This window comes from Centruroides vittatus, unplaced genomic scaffold (genome assembly GCF_030686945.1).
Source record: "Centruroides vittatus isolate TY-2023 unplaced genomic scaffold, ASM3068694v2 contig_602, whole genome shotgun sequence".
NCBI classification, from domain to species: Eukaryota; Metazoa; Arthropoda; class Arachnida; order Scorpiones; family Buthidae; genus Centruroides; species Centruroides vittatus.
In genome coordinates, this window is record NW_027122368.1 from 351,088 (window position 1) to 369,785 (window position 18,698).

General features: G+C 36.7%; 1 protein-coding gene across 1 annotated transcript in view; it reads right to left on the reverse strand.

Moving 5' to 3' along the window:
• Positions 1 to 12,590: 12,590 nt before the first annotated feature.
• Positions 12,591 to 18,698, reverse strand: part of LOC136979323 (transmembrane protease serine 9-like) — a 43,122-nt gene continuing 37,014 nt past the window's right edge. Inside the window, exons 12-13 of the mRNA XM_067275269.1 lie at positions 13,532 to 13,689; positions 12,591 to 12,746 (exon numbers count right to left, since the gene is read on the reverse strand). Of these exons, the coding sequence (XP_067131370.1) occupies positions 12,591 to 12,746; positions 13,532 to 13,689 (314 nt within the window). The remainder of the gene's footprint in view (positions 12,747 to 13,531; positions 13,690 to 18,698) is intronic.

Sequence of the window (18,698 nt, forward strand, 5' to 3'; positions counted from 1 at the left end):
GAACCTGGCCAGATATTATATACAGTGTAACAGTCAGGAAAGCGAGAGTAAGTTAAATCGTTATCTTTTCGCAGGAAAGTTTAAAACGAAATCGTTTCTTTTCAAATTCGCCCGTCTTTTTTGGGCTACAATTTGAAAAAGATGTAAACAAATAAATTCCCACTGTTGTCCGCCTGTGTGTCCTTCCTTAATCTCGAGAATGGCATAAGAGAGATGAAAGTCAAGACATTAGGGATAGGAGGCTCCAATTATATGTACAAACATGCGAACTTCCGGTCTATATCAGAAGTTACTTAAATTTAATTTAAAACTTTTTTCCTGAATGGAGTTACATAGATGACCGGCACGACTCTGTTGTTATCGGGAAAAGTATAATGTACTACAGTACATGGACACACGACAAATTTGAGATAAGGAACACACATTTTAAATTGAATAAATTAAGAATATGATTAAAAATTGCAGCCCGGCACTGTGACTATGTCAAAATAAATAATTACTCATTCCAATTGATTTTTTGAATTTAATAATCATTTATGGATAAGTGAAGAAACTACGCCGGATATTTTCACACCTTCCGTCGGTTTCGAGATGTTTATTATAGATAAAAATGGAAAGAAGGAAGGCATAAACTGGATAATAGTTTTAAAAAGTTGTCTTTTCTCATATACTATATACTGTATTTATATATACAGTATATGTATCTGTTCTGTGTATGTGTCGCAGCCAGATTGTTAATTTAGCCACTTTACAAAGAGGCTAAACCAAATCCCGCCGGATTGAGTGAAATCTTACGTTCTACTATACGACTGGACGAACCATTAGCCAGCTTTACAATGCGACGTTACATAAACCGCCAGGTTGTCGTATTTTTTCCCGATTCTTACCACTTGAGATGACGAGAGACATTCACCGATGTGGCATCGTCTAGTAGGTCTGTTCCGCTAGAAATATTGGATATTACAACAAACAATGGCATGGAAAAATATGTCTGAATACAGTGGGTTTAAAGATTATTTCAACAGATAGCTAATGGCGTTCTACGCAAAACAGCATAGAAATTTGAAGAATCCATGGATTAGAAAGAGAATTTTTCAGGTTATTAGACATTGGAAAAATGGTAAGCTGGCCATAGATTCCGTGCACAGCGGACGTCTATCGAATATTATTGGTGTTCAACGTATGATGTCATAAATACAGCCAATAAAGATTATCTTATTGTTAAGAAAAAGTTAGTTGAGAATCCTACAGTACGTATCGTACCAAGTGGACGGTATTCTGGTGTATTGACGGAGATTCATAAATCCCGTGAACACGATGGTCGGGTCAAAATGATATACAACATTATAAAGATTTTAAATACAAAAGAAGCTGTTGAGATATTTGTTGTTCTATGTCCCATTGCGAAACCAAAGGTAATAATAATCTAGAAAAAGTATTGTCACCCGTCCAATAGTTTCTAAACACTACAAGGAAATGAAAAAAAATTCATTTAATTGATTTACAGTCATCACCAGATGGTTAGTGTAAATGACTGTTAAACTATCAAGATAAGGCTATTAAATACTTACACCTTACACCACTTCAATGAAAGCGGCGAGGCTGAAGTAGCTGCACAACTGTTTTTTTTTTTTTACAATTTGTAACTCCATATACCCTACAGTAACAATCACCGAAAGTTCATCGCAAAAGTCCTTGATGAATTTGAAAATATGTGGTCAGAATGTAATTCTGGTCACATGCAGTACGGCCATGCATTCTGGCCACATACATGGCCGTACTGCACATCCACAAACACAATACAGTAGCAGTATAAAACGCAGAGTCGAAGATGGCGGAAATATGTCTGGATCTTGGATGCTAAACAATAATTCGACAAAGGGTTGGTCGATTGGGAGCTATTTTGTGAAATATAAAATAATGCATCGTATCGTCGAATCATTGGCAGATCACCTTACACAGCTTTATTTGGTAGTAAGCCTAAAACTGGTTTACAAAGTTCTGATATTCTTGATATTCTTTCACCTATTGAAACCGGGGAGGATGTAAAAACCCTCCAACAATGATGAACAAGTTGTCAAGGACAAAGAAAACATTCAATATGATATTTCACAAAGGATATTTCACGGTTCTTATAATCTGATTAGTGAAAATACCTTTCTAACATAATAATGAGAGAAAATAATGAAAAGTTATTACCTATCCTAACCTACAGTGGGTGATCGGTTAACGAACATAATCCGTTCCAAGACTTTGTTCGTTAACCGATTATCGATTTACCACAGGTTTTATTAGAATTTGATTAATTCGTTCTGGAGATTCCAAAAAATAAAAAAATATATACTTTCTTACTACGTTTATTTATATGTAATAATAAAAATACATACATACACAGTCTTGCATTTTTATTAGTCACGTATTTTCCGTTTGTGGGGGTTAAAGAATCTCTCCAATGTCCATTGCTTTTCTTTCTTCTTCGGGATTTTTCAGAAGTAATTAATAGCATTGTAATTGTAGAGATCCCTCAGCCTATTTATTAATTTTAACCTCAACCTGGTTTGGATGCCATTCTAAGACGTTGTTCTGACATCTTCCCACATCTTTATACACCGGGTATATACCGGGTTGAGCGTCGATGTCGACGTCTCCCGCGCTCCGAAAAGTTTCGAATTGTTGCCTGAAGACAAGGGAAGACCAATCGGTATTAATTATTTTACGTCTCTTCTTGTGTTTGTTCTGTCAGGTGTTCGTTGTCCGAACATAAAAATCTTTCGCGAAAGTGTTCATTAACCGATCACCCACTGTATAATAAAGGAAAAGTATGTCGATCAGTCAAAGAATGACTCTTCAAGATTATTACATTTTTGGACTCGGGAGACCTCGAAACGAAGAGAAATAAAAAAATCGGGATTTTTTCGACAAAAAGCGCAGGAGTTATCGAGCTTCAAAGAGGGTAAACAAGATCGTGCCCCACACACGAGCAACCATAAATACAGAATAAATCACCAATGTTTTTTTTTTCTTTTTGTATTTCTCGACGTTCGAAGGTGCCCCGAGTGAAAAAATGCTAAAAATAAATTTGATTTACAATTTAAAACTTTCAAAACGATTTTAAAACGCTTTTAAAAACATGGTTTAAATTTTCAATTCATTCGATTTTAATCTTAATTCCAATTAATTAATTCTGATTTTATTTTCAATTTTAGTTTTAATTATAAATGTGTTAACGTCGATTGAATTATGGGCTACCCGGGTCCGATAATAGTAAATATTTGGCAGAAAATGATAACCGTGGTTTAATTGTTAAAAACAAATAACGCAGTTCGATGTACTTTCTAATTAATCTATTGACAAATTACTTTTAACGTGGTCCTGGCTTCAACCGCATAAGGCGAATTACGAGTAGAGTAATCGACGTTGCCGGGTGTGTTAGGGAACTGTTAATAATCGTATCGTTTTCCTATGGTTTGTGTGTTGTTTTTAGAAAAAAAATAACACGTACGCTTTATTTCTTTGTCCGTTTTTTTCACGCGTTGTGTATTTGTTTACGCGTGACATAAGCAATTTCTTTACGCACTTTTTACCTATGTCTGTTCGCGCGATGTTAGCCAACCGTTTTGTTCTTCGCGCCTCGTTCGCCACTCGTTTGTCTGTCATCTATAAACGATATTTTTCTTTACGTATTGTTTCTGTATCGTTATATAAACGAACAATATTTATTGGCTTTTTTGCAGGAAAAAACTATTTTTAGTGTCGCTTCAGTAATGGCTTTGGTAAAAAAATTAAAAAATATTTGAAATAATATGAACAGACATGTTGAATTTTTAACAATATTAATAAAATGTATTTTCGAAATACATTTAATTATATTCGAAATATTGTATACTAGCAGGTAGGCCCGGCGTTGCTCGGGCAAAAGTAACGATAGCGAAGATTAAGATTATTACGTTATAGTCACAAAAGAAAGAGAGTAATTTCATCAACAAACTAAGTATTTCTAAAGAAAGGTCGAATTTGAAAATCGAATGTTCTAATATTGTTTGATTTTCACGACCTGTTCTGATTATATCGTTCGATTTTCATCGAATGTTCTAAAGAAGAAAAGTCGAGAAAAACCGAACTAATCTGTTTAAATTTGAAAATCGAATATGTTCTAACATATTACTCTTTTTCTTTTTTTCTTCCAGCGCCCGTAAATCTTGCACGTCGCTTTCTCTTGTTCTCCATTGTTGTTTAACACTTTGGTACTTAAATTTGGTACCCTATGTACCGAATTTCAACTTTCAACTCCTAACCGTTTTAGAGAAAATTAAGATTATTACGTTATAGTCAACCTTACCCTTTTTCACAGAATAAAAGAATTGGGACCCCTGTTTCCAGACTAATTAGAGAATTTTTAGATTGGTCTAAAAATATGTTCGATTTCCCGCAAAAGCGAAAAATCTGCATCTGCGTCTTGCACGTCGCTTTCTCTTAACACTTCCATTGTTGATATTTCCATTGTTGACACTTCCATTGTTGATGGAAGTGTTAAGACTTAATCTTGTCCCTCTCCCCCGTGGGGAGGAATTTCGAAAAATCCCTTCTTAGTGTGCGTTCTCGTGACGTACCCTAACTGTGTACCAAATTTCAACTTTCAACTCCTAACCGCTTGGGCTCTGCAATGATTATTATTATTATTATGTTGGGTTAAGTGAGATATACTCGGTTAACACCGGTGGCTGTGTACTATGCCGGACCAAAGTCAAGGCATAGTTACCAAAACAGAAATTAAAGAAGTGTATCAGTGTGTGTGTCTGTATTCACGAATTTTCTCACAATGTGACATGTATTCAATATAGTGGCCTTCTGTAGCGTGATGTATGTGTTTCTATTCAATTGTAATGTGCCCAGGCTTTTGTGTAGTGTGTGTGATATGACACCTGTAGCGGAGAGAACAACAAGTACAATAAGCACCCTATCCATCCTCCACAGATGCCTTATTTCCTGGGCGAGTTCTGTGTACTTGCTAATTTTTTCAGTGCATGCGTTTTGTATATTGTGAGTGTTTGGAATGGATATGTCTATAATGTATGTGATTTTATTGTGTTTGTCAATGAGTGTGATGTCTGGTCTGTTGTGGTAAATTGTTTTATCTGTGATTATGGCTCTGTCGTAGTACATTTTGTGCGTGTTGTTTTCCAATACTGTCTGTGGAATGTATTTGTAGTATGGTTCATGGATGTCTACTAATTTGTGTTTCTTTGCAAGCTCTTGATGTATTATATTTGCTACTTGATTATGTCTGTGTAAATAATCTGTCTGTGCCAAGAGCTTGCAACCAGAGGTGATGTGTTGTATAGTTTCTGGCATGATGTGACATTTTCTGCGTGTGTCATTTGTGAGTGTTGCATCTTTGAGTATGTGTTTTCTGTAGTTTTTAGTATTTATGACCTGATCCTGTATGACGATCATGAATCCTTCCGTCTCCCCAAAGAGGCATCCCCGAGCTAATCAGCTGTTTGACGCAGTTTTGTCAACAAAATCCTGGGCCTGATCATAAGGATGCCTGCCATGGAGTGCCTTTTGAGCCCACGCTTGCTTAATGGTGTCTATGCTTTTTATATGTTGTGTTGTGTTCATATGATATGAGTGTAAGTTTAATGGTGTGTTATTTGAGTCTGCTAGAGTTACTGCTTTATGTAATTGTAATGTTTCTTGTTTAATGTAGAAGAACTCTCGCAGTGACTGTATTTGTTTGTAGTGAAGGTTAACTATGTCAATCAGGCCACGTCCGCCATCTTTACGTGGAATTATTATTATTATCAACTCGTCTCGATTATATATATAGATTCGTTATTGTTGAAATTATTAACGTAATTTTGACAAAAATATCAACACGCCAAGAAGGAAATATCCAAGTAGAACAAAATTTGGTACGTTTATTGTACGTGTTTAAATCAGTTGGATGATTTACTCCAGATAAAGAGCTACACACAGTGAGGTAGTCAGTAAGACGTTAGACCACCTCTTGTCCGAACACAAGCTGTTATCCGACATGACATGGAATTATAAAGTTGACAGAGGAATTTTCTACTAAATAGTGTCGAAATGGTGGGCTAAGTCGTCGACATTCCCAGATGTTTTAGGCTATGCCCTGTCGGGCTCCAAATATGTTTAATTGGAGAGAGATCTGGCCGGGAAGGGATGTGACAACCACCAAGTCATTCAGTTTGTCGTGTTGGAAAGTATGCCCCGGGTGCTGCGAAAGGAACGGCATCACAATAGCGAGTTGAGGCCGAAGTTTTCAACGCGAAAACGTGTACGTCGGACGTTCGGCGCCGCTTTCCCGTAAGCCTAGAAGTTTGACAATGGTGTTTGGAAAGTCGGTGCTCGACATTCCAAACGCCATTGCCAAACTTCTAGACTTACGGGAAAGCGTCGCTGAACGTCCGACGTACACGTTTTCGCATTGAAAACTTCGGCCTCAACCTCGCTAATAGCTCTCGGAACGTCGTCAACGTATCGCTGTGTTGCGAGAGTGCTACGGACCACCATTAAGAGACTGCCAATCTGGTTATCAAAAGAAATGGTGCCCCAAACCATAACTCCCCGTTCCCGGCAAGTGTGACGTTCGACAGTAAAAGCGAGATTCCGGCAATGGCCAGAATGTCTCGATTTACGTCTGCGGGGGGCGTCGGAACGCGGTTCAAAGAGGGACTCGTCACTGAAGACGATTCGTCCCCAATCAAAATAGTTCCACGTTAATCGAGCCTGGCACTGTTGGGCGGTCGACAGTGATGACTCTGGTGCTTTTTTTTTTTTTAACTCTTTCCGCCCTGTGGGCACTAAGAGGGCCTCTTTTAGTAGGCCCATTATGGGTTCGGCCAGGCCCACAATGGGGCGACCGGGTGGTGAGGGACGGGGCCCGACATATCCGAACGGACCACCCCCCGAAAAATTCCTGGGGATTATTCGACCCGTTCGGATTCGTTCCCCAGAGCGGTAGGCTGCCACCTTTACCGCTCGGCCATCCGGCCGTCTGACTCTGGTGCTGTTACAGTTGCTCGAACGATCACTCTGTCTGCACGTTCTGTCGTCACTCTAGGCCGTCCACTGCCTGGTTTTTTTTCTGGATTTGCCATTCCAGACCCATTCGTGCAGGCATCGTGTAATTACCGCATCACTCCGACTCAAATGTTGAGCGATATGTCGATTTGTGCATCCACCATTTTAGTCCGACAACCTCTATCAAACTCCGTCATGCGATTTTAGTGGGCACGAATTCGACGGCGAGGTATTGTATAAAATTGATAACGATCGTCGCAATCAAACTTCACTGAAAGTTCGGTTCTTCAAAGAAAGAATACACACTATCGTGATGGGCACTTCCAATCTGTTGAGGATCGGACCATTCATTCATTGGGTACGAGGTACCAATACATAGAGGCACGTGCCTCTTTTTCGTTTATGTTGCCTTTTTCCTAATTCCCAAGAGGAAGCCAAACAACGCAAAATTCGTGACTTTTAGTCTATTCTGAAAATATAAAAGAATTTAACGAACGATATTTGTCCAGTGATTTATGCAACTTCGCCCAACGTGGCTCAAGGCTCCATTCCTTGTTTTCCAGGCCAGGTCTCAAGCAAGATGGTAGAAGGTAAGGTCGTCTCATAGAGAAGAAACGCTTCTCATTGGTTGCTTATTTGACGTCACATGGATTCCAAAATGAAACATCTTACTACGTCTTTATAGTAAAACATTACCGATCAGAGGCTCGTAAGTTTAATTACACGCTAATATTTCGTTAATTACCATTCATATTTATTTATTGTAAATATGTATTTATTGTAAGTTTTTAAAAATAGTATTTTATTGTCGGGAAATTATTATATACAAAGTCTTATTTTATGGTTATTTTTTAGTGTTTTGTAGTAATACTGCTGATGAGGGGCGTGAAGGCCCGAAACACGTGTAATATGTATACAGGGAAAATTACTACAGGTGATATAATAAAGAAAATTTGTTTTTTTTTAACTATTTCTCATTCTTGTGTCAAATCTAAACACCAGTGTAAAGTCCATGTAGACAATTATAAATAACCATTTATATTTAATTAAATGTAAATAAAAATGGATTATAAATAAGAAAAATCCGGAATATCGAGCAAATCTTCGTTTAAATTAAAATGCGGTTTACTACTTTGTAAATGAAATCGATTTTATCTATCTTATGATATAATAATAATTTCTTAAAAGATTAATTTTGGTAATTTATGTATAAGTAAATTAATTTAATTTCTATGGTCAAACCACTTTTTTTAAACCAAAAAAATATATTGGACTATTTTTTTTAATTATTAACACTCGTATACCGAAAACGATATTATTTACTCATACATAAACAAAAATAACTTTGTCAAGAGAACAATTTTCTGTCATAGACATATTGTTAATATCAATAAATAGAAATTAAATGTTACGTAAAAACAATTAAATCGGGCACAAAGATTTTTAAATTTTCTATTGTTATTACAATAGAATTTAATTGGCATTTAATTAAATTGTTTAAAAAGTTCAATCTAATCCATAAACTTTGCTTTACGTACGTATATATAACGTCTTGTGGCAAGTCAATTGTTTGTTTAATTAATGATGTTATAGACGAAACCGTTTTACCTGTGATAGTCCACCAAACGATAAATGTTGAATATAAGGCATTATTGTATAATTATGCTCGTTTTTACTTTAGTGATCGAGACTTTTTAAATATCTTTTAATAGCAATAGCTGTAGAATTAGAAAATAATTCGCAAGCTAATCTAACATTTTGTCGCTGAAATTTTTGACAGGTAATCTGCTCTTCTTTTAATTTATGGCAAACTTTTATTTCATCGGAATCTATTTGAAGTAACTGTCGTAACGAGTCCTCGTTCATTGAAGTTAGAAAACCCGTATCTAAAAACCAATTTCTAATGAGTTTTAACAAATGAGGTGTATCTGGAAAATAGTATATATTATTTCTATTCGATGGATGTATTAATTTAGTATCGAATATATTTATACCTAATTCCTTCCATAATCCTGTATTTTGTCCACCGCAGTCAATAACACAGCAACAACAGTATATCTTGCATCAAAAAGTTTTCAAATAACGTTAAATAAATGTTTTTTTCATTTTAACATCAAAATCACTATAAACTGGTTGTTTCCACGATACAAATAGTCCTCTTGCCATCATTATTAAAACTTGATTAGTGGGTAAAATAAGTTTATCTCTCGCTTTATCATATTCGTATATACGCTTTACCGAAATATCAGTGAAACTTTAAAATAGAAAATTAAAATAATTATTGAATTATGTGCTTTCGTCAATACCAATACAGTATACACAGTATTTATTCATTACAGTCTCATCATACTGAAGAACAGTAAATTTTTCCTTCTCTGAAAGCTCTAACCCTTTAATTTTCACGATGTTTATAACATCATTTAATATGCCTTTGAAGCCCATCGTCGAAGTGTCGAAACTGAGGTAACGGGATATTCATTTGATTTCTTAAGTATAAATATGATTTTACGCTTAAATATCTCAAAGTAAATGGTAAATTCATATCTTCTTTCTTCCATTTAAGTTCGAAAGAAAAATTTATTTTTCATCTTGGCTTTGAATTTACTTAAATCTCAGGAAAAAACCTTTTTCCATTTTATTACCGGAGGATGAGTGTATTTCTCTCCCCCTGAGACATTTCCTTTCCCAGGGAACTCAGAATGCGTCAGGAGGAACTAAAACAAAAATTTCACTATTGGTGAAAAAGGCTAATGTCTAGGGACTCAAAAAAGTCGGTGAACTTAAGGCTGTCAGGGTCCCCCGCAAAGGAGGGTATTAAAGGAATCGGGCCCCAAGCCCACCTAACGCGGCACTTCCTGCTGTGTCTCCACGCGCACGTCTTTCTCGGGCCTCCATCCTATTTCGCTTTGTCTTTAGTTATATCGAAAAATCGATCCCACGTCTGACACCAGTGTGACCAGAGGGTTGGTACCTCTTTGATACCTTGTCGGGATTGACACCACAGTGTCCCGGGTGACACGGAAGCCGAGACGGCGTATAGAAACGGTCGTGCAAGCGGTCGCGTACACAGGTTATCGGATTCGGGGTGGAGATGAGAGGAGAGGAGAGGCAGCGAACCGAAAGTGACTTACTCGACTAAAAGATTAACAGCTCAAATAACTAATTTAATGTGACGGAAAAGAATACATGGCTGATCGATCGAGAGAGAGAGAGTTTACATGACATCGCGTGTCTTATAAATACCTGGTGCATTGGGTATGAGTTTTCAAATGGTTGTGGAGTCACTGGTTGAGGTCTGGGATTGTCTCTGGAAATGTCTCTGTGGACTCGATCGGCGATTAAAGTCTGTCTGAAAGTTGAACTACGTGGATTCTTCGGAGGTGTTCCCGAGGAAACATAGAATATTTGGGGAGGAACGGGCGGCGACGGGCGACAACGATAAACCTTCTCGGGTGGCACTAGGGGATACTCTTCTAGACTCTCGACGTCCCCAGTTCCTCGAGTTCTTTCTTTTATATTTCCAAGCCACGTTGTCTTTTTTCACCAATAGGGAAATTTTTGTTTTAGTTTCTCGTGATGCATTCTGAGTTCCCTGAAAAAGGAAATGACTCCGGGGAGAGAAATGCACTCATCCTCTGGTAATAAAATGGAAAAAGGTTTTTCCTGAGATTTAAGTAAATTAAAGACCAAGATGAAAAATGAATTTTTCTTTCAAACATTTCGTCGAATTCGATCTCTCACATAATATTCTGAAGAAGAAAAAAGTAGTATGAACATATCTTACATAAAAATTATTATTCGATTAAATAACACTGCAATAAATTTATACTAAATATATTAAACATTTTTATATTTTGCATTTCTATGCCTTTTACGTAAATATGCATATTTAAAAAAAGTTATATTAATTAATAATAAACAATACTTCTATTTTACATCTCGAGTTATTTAAAAGTATTATCGTCTCGTTATTATTTGTATTCGTCATTTCATCGTGCAGATACTGTTTTCATACAGGTAGAAAACTATTCTTAGTATTTTAAAGTATATTAATAATAAATATATTTCGTCCGTAATCAGATTCTGTAATTTCCACAGAACCAAGTGGAAAGACTACGACTGAATATCAAACGGCTCTAGGAACAGTTTTGTTACTTCCGTACAATTTTTATCGATATAGGCCCAATTACCAACATAATTACGTTTAATAACAGCAATAACCATAGATATATTTACGTTAGAAGATTAAGAGTCTAAAAACTCTTAACAGAGTAACAAAAATAGTGCAATTCCAAAATTTTCTTCCCTGGCTAACCGTGGTGAAGCAATCCCTGGACATATCCGGAATCTGACATGGCCTTATGAGGTAACCTTATATTCTAGGACCTTGAGTCTCGAGCGCAACCGACGTTACCTGGTGGGAGCACTGGTCCCACGACGGATCATAGTTTAAAGCTCCTTTCGTAATTTACGATGCTTTTCTTATACCTTGTGTCCCCCCTTTTCATAGTCTGATCATAGAAAGTGACTCGGAATGTAATATTTCGGTAAAAGATTAAAGCAATTTCAAATAATGTGAAAAAATTTGAAAAAAGAACCTCAAAATCCTTTTTTCCTTCCGGCCCAAAACTAAGTTAGTAAACATTATTTCTAAGTAACACGTGTTTTCATTTAATTAATTTACATTACTAAAACGATTGTAAATTTGCCAATAACTTACTTATCTCGTTTATTGTGTTTATAAACTACCGTTATTTACTCGACGGCAGTTTACAAACAGAAGAATCCGTCCCAAAAATTATTCGTGAGAATATAGACTTACAATTAGTGCAAATGCTGCAGTTTGTTTATTTGTTTACGGCAATGCGACAAGTGGGTGATCTGCCCAGGATCTGTCTTCCGGGAAGACTTTCTACGGGAAGCCGGCCTCTATTTAGGTGAAGAAAACACCGGAAACTGTCCCGTTGGCCAGACGCCAACTCACAAGTCACGACCGACTACCAGTAGTGTTGGGTGAATTTATCCACTCGGCCACCGTGGGCCACAAATGTTGTGTTATTTAAGAATAATTACTGTAATTTTTGAAAAAAATTTATTAATTAAGAACGATTCTCGAATTTTTCTTCCGCCGAATATATTTAAAAAATATACATATATATATATAACATTGTTTTTCTTCGAAATACTATTTCTTGAATAGTTGTAAAAATAGGGAAATTTTCTGAGTTCTGTATGAAATTCTTAAAGAGACATCTTGAATTTTCACTAGATTTCAGGCACGTTACGAAGTGTATTTATATATTATATATTTATATAGACGTATATACAAAATGTACATAAAATGGTCATTGTGATCAGACAATTCTTCTCTTCTTCTAGTGCGTGTGTAGTGGACGGCCAGACGAGTTCTCGAAGTACCTTATGTATGTCACACATCACGCCAGCGTGTAAGCGGACAAGTTAATTAACGTTTTACTAACGTCGTGGTATATGCTCACCACCGGCCATCGTATAGTTAACGACTGCGCCTGTTCTGTCGGTAGTTAATAAAGATTTGAAGATATCCAATCGGAAGAACTACTGACTCGGTGATATATCCCCGGTTGATATTGCTTGGCGCACGAATATCCTGCCGAAACTATACCAATCAGGTACCAAACTCCGTAACTATTTATCATCAAGGGTCCACCGGAATCGCCCTGTAAGTAGTAAGAGAAATTTCAACTCGTAATACTTTATAAACATATAATTGGCTTAAGTTGCGCATAATTTTTTTACGTAATTATTAATTAAACAGATAAAATGTTAATAATTTGTTTAATGCCTTTATATTCTGTTTAAGCTTCTTGCCTTACCGTTCTATTTATTTATACTCTTGTAATGTTTCTAATTGTACTAATTTTTATTATGTTTAATAAATGGTTAACAAATGTCACGTACGATAAGGCTTTATTAAAGTTACATTAAATAGAAAGGTAAAGTATTAGCTACTTCGTGTAAAAACACGCAAATAACAGCACAATTCAACAACTCTTTAATCGGCAAATCTAGTAAAGTATTTAAAACCCAATCCTGTTATATCTCTTATCGAATATTGATAATCTTTCCAACTTGTCATTTTGTTAAATCGAATTATATCTTTTATACCTAACGAAGTATAAAACATTTCCATTCTTTCACTTCCTCGTACACGGGGTACGCAAAGATGACCCCTATAGATAAAATAGTCGTATCTATACAATCCGTACTTTCGGGAAAAAGAAATAAATAAATATCCGTCATCCGTAAACTAATCCATTTAACAAGATTTCGCCGTATTTTTTTGTAGAAAATACATAGTAAAATACCAATAAGGAATTTATTGGAAGTATTCGAAACGAGATTCCTCGAAGCGTGTCGGGAACACCTGGCACGTATACGCTTTTACCCCCTAAATATACAAAGTGCCGTATTGTTATCACGCTAGATATATTTAATTACAAACCTGGCACGAGTCGCGACCTCCGAATTCGTATCCGGCGCATAACATTTCGTCGTATATTCGTATGTTGATTCCACGTCTTCTATGCCACGTTTCGCATATTTGATTATTGATGACGGGAACCGGAACGTATTGTAGAACTTTTGGGCGTAGTTTCGAACCTGTATCAATTATTATATGAATTAAATACAAATATAAATTATTATAATATTTAAAATCATAATTTTAACTGATAGATAAAGAAGGGAAGAGTGAGAAATAATCGAGTCAGTGCCAGTAATTAGTTCACGCAATAAAACGAAATTTGTCGTTTCCGGCAAATTAGAGCGAAATTAAAATAGATTTTTTACTTTAATGTGTAATTAAAAAGTACGAAGTAAATTATAATATTATAAGTTTATAAAAAGCATAACTTTCCGGCGTCGCGATAGAATACAGGAGAAATATATATACGGGTATCCCTTAATTAACGCGATTAATTAATCCGTCGATGCTACCGCGTATATCGAAGTCGCATTAATTAGATACGGTGGTACCTGGGTACTCGACCGAACGATCACCACCCGCTACAACAAATACGGGTTAATAACAAATATTTCTATTTTACTATCGTCACTCGTAAAAAAGTATTCTACGATAAAAATGTGTAACCAATTTAAAAGTCATATTGAGCATCTCGAAGAAAAGTTCTACGCCAAGTATTCCTGGGGCGTCGTCGTGGTCGTTTGGCACCGGGGGAACCCACTTCGTGGCTGTCTTAGGAATCCTATTGTTTTTCATACGAAAAATGTGGCCGGCCAGTCGGACTCTTCTACGGGCGACAATGTTATGAAGTTTACACATTCCACTCCTTCGGAGAACCTCTTCATTGGTGATATGATCTAAATATCGGATCTGTAGGGTTCGTCGAGGCAGAGGCGTAGCTGGGGGTCACCCGTGTAGGGGTGACACCCGGTAGGCCTGTACCTAAAAAAGGGTCAACGGCTCGCTTCCCATGACAGTTTCTTCGCTATGAGGAGACGCCACTAGAGCTCGCACCAGCTGAAAATCTTACTATGATTTATTCTATAAATCTAAACTCATACAAAGCGACATCGCATATAAATATTTCTCAACAATACGAAATAGCCCATTGTTAGTCTATTGTTGCTCTGCATTGTTGAAAGTCGAGTAACTGCGTTTTTTTACTGAGAAATTTTACTTAATTTATTGATATTGCATCAATTTTAATTGAATATTGTAAGTATTTTGATCTTTATTAATGTATTAATTACTGTATACTGTATACAACTGAATATAAGAAAGATTCTGGCAGTATAAATGCGTGTTTTTTAATACTCTCTAAATATAGTAAAGTTAAATTTCTCATATTCGTTGATTTTATTATAATATATTTATTTCATTATTTCGTAAAGTAATAAATATTATAATTAATTTACATTTAAATCTTTTTCAGATTAACGATGTTACTTTATTGGTACTGTCGATTAATCCTTATCGGAGTACAATTATTTCTACCTCTATGGTGTTTATCAACTGTCATATACACTACGGTTAACATTGGGGTGCATATTTCGAAAATAATATATATTCGACGAAAGAGTCGAACGGAGTTTACACGCGAATTACGTTTGGTTCGATATCAGAAAAGGTCGAAACAAGAATTTGCTCAGAATCACTCAAATTATAATTATAAGGAAACAGACAAAACAAGGAAAAGAACTTCAAGAGAAAAAGACGGTATTGAACCAAAAAATGCAAAACGTCGTGATAGTAATTCTACTTCTGGTTCAGTATTTACGCCAACAAATCAACTGTCTGTCGGCTTAACATCAATTCCAAATTCCAAATTACCTCCAGATATTCAAAAACAAACTTCTTGTCCCGAGTCGTCAAATATTTCTACAAATATAAGAAGCAAAAGGACAAAAAATAATGAAATTTTCAGTTCATACAGTTCTAGTAGACGAATAACGGAAAAAATGCAATTCAAGAGTTCCATTAATCAGTCTGCTACAGAAAAGGATACTGAGAATGTGGAAAAAATATCTCGAAGCGATTCTTCGATGGCCATTCCAACAACATTAAAAAAGGGCATATCTTATCGAAGAAATCTTCTCATATACACCGCTCTTGGAACTCATATACAAACTGCACCTATAACTGCTCATCTTCCTACATTAGAAGAACGTAATAAAGATAAAAAATTGGAAGAAAACCGACTGGAATGGTTGTTGTCTGGAGTAAAAGAAGCCTGCAAGAAGAAAGATTGTACAAAAAGGAATGATAGTGGTACTTATTGCGGTCGCCAACTAGGCTTGGTTGGATATCAGAAAGGTTCGAAACAGGAATTTGCTCACAATCAAAAAGTGGGTCTAAATCACTCAAATTGCAATGATTATTATAATCATAAGCAAATAGACAAGAAAAGGAAAATAACCTGAAGAGAGAAAGACAATATTGAACTTTTTAGTTTAATACATAAATAATATACTGTATATAAATTATTTTAAGCAAATTTTAATAAATAATATTTATTTATCGGCAACGAAAAGTTCTTTGTGCTTTATTTTATACACAATCAATTTTAACAATACATTTTCAGTAGTTTAAAAAAGTCATCTCTAAACAATATCTTAATTTTTACATTTCTCTTCCTCTGATGACGTAAAACTTATTAGGATATAGTCAGCGAATTTCATTCTCTCTATCCGATTTTACCAAATTTGGGTATGTCCAGGTACGTGGGAAAGGAGAACCAAATAAAAGGGAAAGTTCAAAGAAGGTCAGAGAGTTTACCTTCTGCGGAATGACTGAGGTTCTGGACCGAGTCCGATCCCGTTGTTAATCGCGCTAAAAATATTTTAAAATAGAAGAAAATAAATTGCAATAAATGAACGCGACGTGAAAGTAAACAATGCGAGTTCCAAGTGCGATTCCGACACGTGTTAAGCAATAGATCAGTGTCAGGCCGGAGAGTTCGAACTTTGACACTGACTGAGATCGACCTTTCTCGTCATCCAATCCGACCTTATTTCCACCTGAAAACAAGGGAGGAGACCAATCGGGAAACGACGAGAGGGAATCGGAACCAATCGGAGAAGGAAATTCGGAGATGAAATCCCTTAAATACTCCAGATTTCTGTTATTTGTAACGTCCAAAGTGACCCGTGCCTCTCTCCTTTTGTGTGCCATCGCTCCAGACGGAATTCCTGATTTCGCTTTGCTTTCGTTCTCCCTCCGCTGGACTACCCGCGACACCGCCCCGGGGCCCCGACGAGGTTCCCTCAACTACAAATTAGCATCTGTGGACTCTATTGATTTCGGTCAGAGAGAAAGAGAAATACATTATAACCTCTTCTGATATCAAATAAATGGGTTTCATTTGTAATGTACAGTACCTTAGTCAGTGTGTGTCCACCACTACCTATATATATAGTTCTAACCCCTCGTACATGACGCGAGATTAACTAACTCTCCCTTTCCTCACACGACCTCCCGAGATGTCTCAGAAGGTTCCTCTCTTGCTAACGATGATCTATCCCTTAGGGTCGATTTACACACAACAGTGACGGGCCGGAACAGTGACCGTTTGGTGCATAAACATCGATAAATATCACACATAGCCAATCACAGTTTCATCTACGACACGTGATCTGTATTCTGTCAATCATACAAGTATCGTACATGAAATTCTGATTGACAATGTATGATATTTATCGATGCTTACTGCACTGTGCCGGCACGTCACTGTTGTGTGTAAATCGACCCTTATTGTTTGTACGCGGAAAATAATTTAGTGGACAGTTTGTAATGGATTAACGGAGTGACACCCAGTGGCGTAGCTAGGAGGGGCGGCGGGGGCGGTGGGTGTGGCCCGCACCGGGTGTCACCCGTTTAGGGGTGACACCCGACCGTGAATAAAAATAAACGAGAATCTACAATAGAACACGAGTCAACACAAAATATAAATTTTGAAGATATGATTTTCGAGTTTGCAGCTGTTAAAGCTAGAAAGAAGAGCTTTTAAGTGTTTGTACATAATATGTATATAAGAGTATATTAATGCTACTCTCATTCCTTTGCTATACTCAACTGTCACTTTCATACATCAATGTTTGAAAACTGTACTATTATTATCATAATATTGTAACTTGATAATTAATGACTCTTATTTGTATTAATTAAATAAAATCATACTTTACATTTATCAGATTTTTATTAATTTAACAGTTTTCATTCTTGGGGTGACACTACGATATCCGCACTGGGTGCCACCCATGCTAACTACGCCGCTGATCGTACGCATCTCTGTCGAAAGACATCGAGCCTTCTAATGATGTTTCCCGATGTCTTCCAGGACTCACTAGCATAAACAGCTATCGGAATCACGATGGACGTGAACAGGCGGAATTTAATTCTCAATGAGATGGATGGTGAGGACCAGATTTTCTTCCTCCGCCAGAAGACTGTCGCCGCTATTCCGATGCGGCACTTCACGTCCATTTCCGCGCCGCCATTTTGGGAAATAACACTACCCAAATAGGTAAATCTCCCCACCTCCTCCAATCGTTGTGCTCCGACAATTACTCCCCGCGTTTGGGCAGGGTTACATAAATGCATAATTTTCGTCTTCGCGGCGTTTATCCTCAGGCCAATTTTGCGTGCCTCCCGACCCAATACGACCGTGGCCTGCTGTAGCATTGTCTCGCTTTCCTTCCTTGAAACGTCGATAAATGCAAAGAAAGTGGGGGAGGTTTCTGTATGAGTGGATGTTAGTGTGTGTGGGAAGCGCGATTTTGTTCACCCTGTTTGAAGCCGAATAACTCCCGTGCTTTTTGTCGAAAATTTCTGAAATTTTACCGAGACGTTTGTGTATTAGGGGATGGATGCTATTAAATTTTGGTGATTAAAAGTCGAGGGGGTGGGGAGATAAAGAGGATCACTCGTCATACCTCGAGTATGATTGGACTTAATGACGATTTTATTCCTTATTAGCATTTAAATTTTTTTTTATAATACCATCCTTACCGTCAAAATTAAGCTTTTTGTCATTTTATGATAATTAAAAATATAAAAACTTTTTCAAATAAAATATCGTAACGCATGGCGATACACGGGCAGTTTTAATGTTGCCGGAAAAGTTAAGCAACTCGTTGCTGGATTTTTA